The sequence below is a fragment of the Malus domestica genome, chromosome 10, assembly GCF_042453785.1.
Source record: "Malus domestica chromosome 10, GDT2T_hap1".
NCBI lineage: Eukaryota > Viridiplantae > Streptophyta > Magnoliopsida > Rosales > Rosaceae > Malus > Malus domestica.
Genome location: NC_091670.1, coordinates 2,044,062 through 2,053,774, shown reverse-complemented (window position 1 = coordinate 2,053,774; position 9,713 = coordinate 2,044,062). Strand labels below are relative to the sequence as shown.

The 9,713-nt window shown below is 36.3% G+C and overlaps 1 protein-coding gene across 1 annotated transcript; it reads right to left on the bottom strand.

Moving 5' to 3' along the window:
- Positions 1-3,032: 3,032 nt before the first annotated feature.
- LOC114827366 (vacuolar protein sorting-associated protein 45 homolog) lies at positions 3,033-9,387 on the bottom strand. The gene is made up of 13 exons (XM_070806440.1): positions 9,149-9,387; positions 8,839-9,040; positions 8,654-8,733; positions 7,654-7,881; positions 7,304-7,429; positions 7,095-7,175; positions 6,865-7,006; positions 6,569-6,747; positions 6,223-6,378; positions 5,788-5,895; positions 5,586-5,707; positions 4,030-4,161; positions 3,033-3,552 (listed from the first exon to the last, which is right to left on the bottom strand). Exons 1-13 carry the CDS (start codon positions 9,236-9,238, stop codon positions 3,495-3,497), a joined length of 1,704 nt encoding a protein of 567 aa, XP_070662541.1. The 5' UTR covers positions 9,239-9,387; the 3' UTR covers positions 3,033-3,494.
- Between the last annotated feature and the right edge of the window lie 326 nt (positions 9,388-9,713).

The window sequence follows — 9,713 nt, the reverse complement described above, 5'->3', positions numbered from 1 at the left end:
ATTTATAACCGTTGAATCAAATTTCAAAAATCCAAATTAATTAATTGGATGAATTTGATAAAAAAGATCGGAAAGTATCCCTTTCCCCTCCCCCAAGTCTCGTACACTCTGACTCTGCTAGTCTGCCATTCCTCCAAGCTTAATCATTTCACGTTATACCTTTCCCCTCCCCTAAGTCTCGTACACTCTCATAGTCCAAAGCTTAATCATTTCACATTTTTGAAGTCCACCCAACTCTCAAGCTAGCTAAGCTAAGAGAAGCTATGACAGCTTGTCAGGTTCTTGTTGGTCTTTTTTCGTCCCATGCAGCTTGTCAGCTACCCACCAAAAATAAGGCACGCACACATCTCTCTCGCTTCTCACTTTCCCTTGCATGCATAAAACAGTGACCCAAGTACAAAAGTTGAAGTTGATGACATATGCCCTGTGTGGATTCCTTTATCAAGATATTTTTTTAGAAAATTTTAACGAAAAGCTTTCAGTACTGTTCATTTTAACGAAAAATCACATTTTTACACTAAAAAGTTAATCTTGATACTATTCACTTTACTTTTTATTTTGTCCTTATTATTAAAACTCAAAATTTTTAAACATTTTTCATTAATTTTCCTTAATTTTTATGATAATATGGGATATGAGATTTTTTTGTAGCTTTTAAACGACAGATTTTTAACTAAAAACATAAAAAAATGAGATCCGGTAGTTAAAATGCATGTGAAAATGTAAGATGAAAGATTAACTGTAAATTTCTATTTAAATATAAAGAAGGAATACAATATCTTTATATTAGTATTTTTTTTTTCACGTGATAATGTGAGAGCACAATACAACTCAAAACTTAAAGGCGAATAAAGACAAAGAATACGTGAACTCCATTTACACTCACACCTCAAAACTGCAAACCAAAAACTATCTAGAGGAGTCATTTAAGTACAAGAGTTAATTATTCATTTGCCTATGAAGTTTTGTATTTGTCCATTTCAGTCCCTATTTCATTTTTTGTTCCTAGTAAAGGAGGCAGATTGTCTGCCCTCCTGTTATCGTGTCATTCTCATCCCCTCCTATTTGTGCGGTAACGATTAAACCACGTCAACATTTTATATTTCTATTACTTTTTGTCTTATTATCTCTATTAAAAATCAATATAAAATGTTGACGTGACTTAACCATGACCGCACAAATAGGAGGAGATGGGAAGGGCACAATAACAAGAGGGTAGACAATTTGCCTCCCCAAGTAAATCCTTCAACTTCAAGTGCATTTAGTTTAACGATGGACAAATAAGTGACATATATTGTGAGTTTTGACTAATCACCCAAATTAGTGCCTGTCCTGAGGGTAATCGGAGTAGGCACCCGCCTAGGGCCCCCACTTCGGAAGGACCCCCAATTTTTAGACGGAACTAGGCAGGTTTGGACGAAGATAGGTGAGAGCTATGCGGGCTTATATGTAAATGCTGAAATCTGAAAAAAATTGTTGCAGGGTCGGCCTTGCGCGAGGAAGAAGACAACCATATTCGCAACATCATTTTAATTGCACGATTTTACTTAAGATGGTCCCACCATCTTTTTTTTTTATATAGTTGCACGTCTTTTCTCTTTTAAATAGTCTCCACCATCTTATTTTTACTTTATTGTTTCTCTCTTAAATATCACCTTTATGTTTATTTTATGGGATTTTATTACCCTATTTTAAGATCACACCACATGTATCTTTATTATGTACCTAAAAGGTTAAAACTCGCACCTTTTTGACAAATGACATTATGTAATGTTCAAATTAATTAGTTTATATAATATATAATAAATTATTCAAATCCGCCTCGTCTGCCTAGGTTCGTATACGAAAATTATTATCCTCTTCACTCTAGTATTTCCCCTAGCTGTAAGAAATCCAACCATTTATTCATTTATTGAATGTAGTAACATTGTAACAATAGAAAATTGATTGGAATTTGGCGTATATGGACTTCTCTTTCGGTTTGAATTGGTTGAAAAATTAAATTATGTAAACTTAATAAGTGCATTTGCATCTAAAAACGCGAGACGGGTAATATTTGAGTAATATTTGTATATTTTTGTTTTTTATATTAATTTTTAAAGATATTTGATGTAGAAATAGACTTTTCATATATTTAGTGAATTTTTTTTACACATGTCAATGTACAAAGGGTCGGGAGTCAGAGAACTCTAGGACCCCACTTCGAAGGCTCGCTTAGGATCCCAAATTCTCAGGGCCGGCCCTGACCCAAATCTAATCCCTTGATTCACAATTATATCTACTTCCTTCACACCATGGTTCTCCTACAGCCTCCTATTCCACCTAGATTAATTTCATGGTGTATATTAATTAGTGGAAAAAATAATTATAAGAATTTTAAATATAAAAGAATGATAAAAGATTATATCTAAGATTTCTATGTGATGAATTTTGAGTGGATTGAAAGTGCCACTCAGCAAAGTCCAGTGACAAGTTAAACTCCGCACAAATTTTTCTCTACACGTTGTGAATTGTGACTTCCGTTTGCCCCCATTTATTTTTTATTGGATCTAATTTGTGTTGTAACCAAACTGGGATAACCAAAAACTTCATAGGGGCAAACTTGCGATACAACCGATCTACAACGAAGAAGCTGTACATACTAGTATTTATGTATATGTTTGAGGGTGTATATGTAATATTTCATTAGTTAAATCCTTTGATGATGTAAAATAATAGTAAATAATAGCCATGGTTAAAGAAAATTGTGGTCACTAAACATTTGATCTGAATCGACTGGTGGAAGAAAAAGTACAACAAAAGTTCAATGACCACCTATCGTGAAATTAAGACCGAATAATGAATGACCACGATTTCTTTGGACCATGAAGTCTAGGAGAACATGACTTTGTAAAATAAAGAAACATGAATGTGGCCTCCAAGTCCAAGTAACCCTAACACTAATAAGAAGAGAAAAAAACCCTCGTAATCCCCCATCCTTAGAGTAGAATTGCGTCGCATCAAAAACAAAAACGTCTCACCAAAAGCTGAAATTGGAACAAGAAGCCACTGCTGTAAATCTATACTTTGGTTTCTCACAATATCTGAAGTACAACTACATGAATACAAGCTGTATATATAAAAGAATAGGAAGATGTAGGTATTGGCATGTTCTTAACAAGGCAAAGTACATGTTATGTTAATTAAGACCTACGGATATCTGGCTTGGTTAGCAGAAAAATTGGTTCTTCTCGGCGGTTCTTATCGGAGGGAGGGTGGGAACTGCTGTAGATCTTAGCCTCCAAATTTATGGGATACGTCTTCCCTTCAGTTCTAACTCCAACAAAATGGTAAACAAAGGCCATCTCGCAGCAACAGAGGGTTGATTCGGATGATCCCCCAAGCACGTGTAGCAATTTTTATATTAAAGCAAGTGACATAAACAACACCCATATACATCCACAACCACTTATCCACGTCGCTCTTCAAATGCTAGACATACCAGAAACCAAAACTCAGATGGCGTTGCTAGTACGAGCTAGTCTCTGAGCTTCTTCCAAGTCCTTCAAGAACCTGCATTTGCCAGCGAAGAAATAATTGAAGCAGGGCATCTTATTTTAGACAATTTCAATTAGATATAGTAACTAACTAGAATACCCTACAATTACCACAGATAATTCAAGACCTCCAAAGAAAATGTACTAATATTTACTCATCACAACCTCCCATTTTCCATAATTGGTTAGGTGTAAGTGAATGCTTATTTATCATGTTCTTGAAACTTCTAGGAACTCAATTTGTAGATGAATTGGACTGATACGAACAAGTAGTGCGACACGAAATAACCCAAATAAGTGAATATTTATCATGCCAAAAATCTCATACTTACATCCAACATAAGAAAGGAGTGGTATCAAGTCGGACCACTAAAAGACTGTTAGAAATCCAAGCATTAAGTGAAGCTAGTACAGCAAGGTAAACTTCTTTTTCACTTATAAGTTTATAATGCAAGTATTTCAGCATAAATTACAACAATGACCTGAAACATACCTTTTAGAATTGAGAATCACAGAACCACCAAGTACAAAGCGAATTCCAGTATTCATAGCATTTTGTAAAGCTACACAACGAGACTCCTCGTAAGTTGTCCCCCCAACAATGAAAATGACCACATCTTGAGGCCTGCATGGAGATCATAGGCGTAATTTAGAATATTAATCCAAATTATTGTATTTTTCTACCCTCGCACTATGACAAGTTTCATAGATTAATGTAGTCTGTGGGTCCCTAGAGATTAAACTGGACAAAATGGAGTGGGGTAGACAGAAACAAGGTCGGGCAACTTGAGAAGAAAAAGAAAGGAACGACCAAGCAGCTGGTAATTAAAAACAGTAAAGGTTTATATCCAAGTCATTTGAGATGTCTAGGAGAAACCAGCAAGAAACCTGGACACTAACAGAGTGTCTGAAATTATGAAAATTATGAACTGCAAAGCAATCATGAAAACCAGTGATTAAATTTAAGGTCCTTTAGACGGTCATCCTGTCTACAGAAGGTAGTATGGGCCTCAATGACCTCCAAACTTGTCCGCAAGCACTGATTTCATGTAGAGTGATTCTGTTTATACCCATTAGTTGTCTCTGGATAACCAAATTTCCCCTGACACCCATATAATTAATTTATCTTTCTCTGGACACCCATAGTATTTTATAATATCTCACTATTAACCTCGTTTAAAATTTAAAAGAAAAGGATAAAAACTGAATACTAAACCAACAACGCTATCACTGGCAAACTCTGCCGTCGTTTCCTAAAAAACAGCAGCAATAATGTACAAAGGCTAAGTTCTTAGTTTATTTGGAGGAAGAGGTCGAAGAGAAGGTGGGAACAAAGACAAAGTTTTGGCAATCAGGTACGTAGATTTGCAGAACAGCCTGTGAGGATTGTTCAGCGGAAAGTTTGGCAACCATGGATATGCGGGACGGGTGTGGGTGTTGTATCGATCTATGAGACTCTTGCAATTCGTTCCACTCATTTTTAAGGATCAGATCATATGTTTGACAACATTCGTACTCTTGGATCTTAATATGTAGGTTCAGGGTTTAGCATCTTAATATGTTAACTTCCATGATGTCCGAGCAACCTCCCTGACCCCTTTTCCTTCTCTCTTTTTTAATTGAAGCCTTTTTTACTTTTTAAATTATAGTTTCCTTAACAGTAATCTTCAAAATCATATAATCAATCATAATTTGGACATTTTGGTCATTTTTGTTAAAGGATATATTTGTCCTCAAAACAAATTTTGTAAACTTGGGTGTCCTCTGTTGAGAGACGAATTTTGGGTGTAAACAGAACCACTCTTTCATGTATCTCACTAGTAAACTCAACACTGAAGAATGAACTGTTATTAAGAAGCACCCAAGAAATGGGCTCCAGGCAGCATGCATAGCATACGGGTTTCAGGGTGCAGGAGCTTCATTTCAATGCTCCTCGAGTTTTTACTCTTGGAGATATGAAATTCCCAAAATTAATAAAATTATAACTTAAAACTGACTTCCTGGGGAAAGTACTTCAAAATGAAATAGAATAAGACTTCAGAGACCAACCTGCCCTGCTGGAAATGATTTCCCACAAATGGATAATCCACATCTCTCAGCCGTCCCTTACTGATGCTTTCCATAGTTTGGAAGAGAAGAGGCTGGTGTTGCGTGTACACATTCTCAACCCCCTACAGCATTTAAGATATTATCTATATGCTTGTAAAGCACAACCTATAATATGCAAAGAGTGTAACTTTCCCAAACAAACCTTCAGCCCACGAGCCATGTTACGTGCAATGTTTAAGAAATCTCGATTTCCAAAAAGATCCCCGGTTCGCTTATCCACACCCGCTTGCTTCAAGAGAAACTGGACAAGCTGTAATTCCACAATAGATAATTTATTAAACCCGTGAAATAATTTTGGAAGCTAAAATAAAGGTACATTAGAAGCATAAGCTCTTATTGAGCCTCCCAAAGAAGGGTCAATCTCCAAAACAATTGGATAAGCAAAACTAAAATAAAAATCACCATCACCAATGATCTGAATGAAGGTAGCTGTTGAACTTCGAGGGTCAGGCTTTAGGAATTAAAATTTTCCACTTAACCACAGATATGTGACCCCACTCCCTCCCAAAGAAAAATGAAGGAAAAAATGACATGAGGTAAAAGAATCCAAACAAGGATGCTATCTTGGTTACATTACCCCAGGCTTGTACTTGGGAGATTTGGATGACAGTTTGTTAAATAATTGCATTAGTTGCACAGGACTCTCCTTCTCATAGCGTAAGGCATACAGCATGACAAGTCGTAGGCGATCAATATCAGATACACTTTCATTGTTTAATAGATTTGTCACCGCCTGCAATGTACATAGGAAAAAGAGATGGTTGCTTCTGAATTCAAATTTCAATGACAGTTAAATAGTTGCTATCTCAAAGTCAATAACAGAACAAGTTATGGTACACAGAGGAATAAAGAGGGTAGAGAGAATGTAAGCGAAGTTCAGTTTCATTTTGCTTATTTGAGAAATATGTTGTTTTAGTTAGTACCTCAAAAGCTGCCACCTGCCCACCATTGCAAGCCAACTCCTGTTCTGTCTGTGAAACTACCATAAGTTTTCGCTCTTCAACTAGCTTACTCATTTCTGTTACCAGTGCCACATGCTTTGAAACATTTCCGTGCATCTTTCTGTACTCAGGGTAATTGTCAACAAACTTGGCCATGTCCTCTGCATTAATAATGAATGTACACAGTTAGTTACCAGCAACGGTTCCATGTGGGGCTATGCAATAGTTAGTAACTACAAGTCAAGACTCTCAAATTTTCATTTTTGCATCCTACGAACCTATCGTCTGGATGTTCTGGTTACTTTTTGAAATTTGCTGAAATTCATCAACCAACTGCTTGATGTTCATCCCAATATCACCAAAGTTCTCATACATGTTCTTTTTGAAAAAAGCATCTTGTTCTGATGACAGCACAACCTCCTATGAGCATCAATACCAAATGTATTTGTTTAGCAAGAAAAATTACAAATACAGATACTTAAAGTACTGAGGGAAAATAAAACTCAACCTGTTGATCCTTTGGAAATTTTCCAATGTTTCGTAAGTCGACTTTGTTGTCTTGAATACCAATCAATTCGTGAACCATTGCCTGAAATTAGATTAATAAATGAGCTCTGTTTATATTTCAGGTGATTTTGTCCCATTGTAATTTTAAAAGCAAGCATCAAGATGAGACAATGTCACACATCCAGTAAATGTTAGTCATGACACAATTACCTGATAGGTCCACTGATTCAGCAACGGGGTCACAGGATCATCCCTCCTATCAATTACCAGCAATAATGGAGAAATTTCTGTTCGTCTGAAATCAAAAAGTCCGCTTTCCTGCTGGTACATCAGCTTCTGTTACATGCCCAAAACACAATATAAGTTTCCCTGTACAGACTTTCATGGAGAGAATCTGCATGCTGTAAAATCCACTTTATATGGCATACCGCATGCATAAAAAGTTGAGCTTATAGAAAAAGAGAGACAGGAGAATACAAAACCCTGATAAAGTTCACATTCAAAATAGTACTATCAATACAAGCCCACATACAAAACTATTTGGAACATATTATACTTACTGCTGTTTCCTGCGCAATCCTTTTTGCAATATCAGATGTTCTTTGATAACGAATAACTGGTCTTCGTTTTAATGCCAAAAAAACAGCTGCAATTCCATCAACTACTCGATCACAGAAGCACTGTAAATTTGAATGATCCACAACTGCTGGGAGCATATACATGTGATTTGATGGCACATTCAAAGTAAAATGGTAAGGATCAGTTGCAACAAAGTCTGCATAGAACTCCTGCAAGACCAAGATAAGCCTAATATGAAGAGTAAGAAACTAAACCCATATGTACGGTTTCATGGCGAATTTTTTATTGTTAAGTTTACTATTAGAATGGCATAACCACTATGTTACACAAGAATTTATTTTTTCTTTATCTTAAAAGAGAACTTCACTGGAAATTTGATCTGTATAGTCATGCATTAGAACAGGGATTTATTATTGTTAGTTTTCGGTTGAAGTTATTACTATTAGTTCTTAAAAAAGAAACAAGGATTTAACAGAAATAAAACTGATTCCAACCGGGCAGAGCACAGAGTAACTATATTCAAACAAAAACAAATTATATTTTGCATCAACTTCCCTACAAAAGCGAGTGAAACAAAAACCATGCTTCCACATAATACTATAATAAGCTTACTTGAGATGTACGTTCCCGTTACGTGAGTCCCATTCTTTGGGTTACTAGGTGACCACGGAAAGGTCCCTCACCCTTGGCTTTGATAATAAGTGTTGAGATTAAAACATTAAATGCGTATTCATTTCTTATCCAACCTCGATATCAAATCGAAGGATGAGTGACCATGCATTCCTGGTCACTAGGTGACCAAAAGAACATTTATCTGGCTGTTAGTTACAAACTTCACTACTTATGATGTATTTCTCAAATTGCTGGCATCCCAAATAAAATTGGAAGTCCAAATTCAGTTAGCAATGTGCATTACATACATAAATTTTCAGATAATCGAAACGAACATGCGAGAAAGCATTTGAGTGAATGATGAATTACCTGAAGTTGCTGCACAACTTCATGCTCATCTGAGTCAGCTAAAATATGAATCTGGGTATCCTTCAATATGTTGGAGAAAACTGTAAAATTCCGGAATTCCATGAGAAATGAGCTCCAAATATCATCTGGGTACCCTTCAAACACACTCCACAACCAAAATAACATAAAGAAACATCAAAACTTACAGAGGTGATAGTCTCCAAATCGAGGAGCAACCAAGTGCCGGCGCAAATACTGTATATTCTCTGAAGTGGGTGCGAGGAAGTAGACGGCTTTGAGGTGAGACATGGATTCTCTGGACTTGGAAATGGAGTCTACCAATTCCACCAGAAACACTTCCTTCTGAAGAAGCTCGGATTGCGAATACGCCACGCTGACTATACTGACCTACGCCACAATCAATCAAAAAAAAAAAAAAAAACAACCAATTATTTGCTCGATCACAATTGCTTCAGAAAAATTTTGAAACTTTTCGAGAGTTGAAAGGGTTGTTACCGTGTGGGAATCCAGGATGAGAACCTTCATGCCGGAGATGTCCTGCAACATCCGACTCAGGTAATCCCGTACGGCCGAGACCAGCACCATTTTCAGATATACGGCTACGATCTGAAGCGGATGATTGTGATGATGATATGTTCAATTGCGTGTAGGAGAAGAAAAAGTTGCAGATCTACGAAGACGGAGGGGGAACGGGGAAGGAAGAAGAAATGAAGGACTGGTGGTCCCTAAAACGCGCGGTTTTCCTTAATATTTTCTTCTTCTTTTTGTTTCTTTATGTTTTTTTTTTTTAGAAAACATTTTCTTTTTCTCTTTTGCAGTGAGGGTAAAAGTAAAAATAAGCCTCAACTCATCATCGGCCACTTAATTCTATAATTTAGTGTTATTTCTCATTTTGTTAGTAAGAGGTTAAAAATGTGACTTTCATAAACAGCGTGTTTGATATTAAACTATTATCAATGAGAAGCATCAATTTTATCCGGCTTAGCACCAATCTCACGGCCCTTATCGTGGTTTAGTATCAGTGTAGTTTTTTTATTTTTTTTTTATTTTAACAAATGAT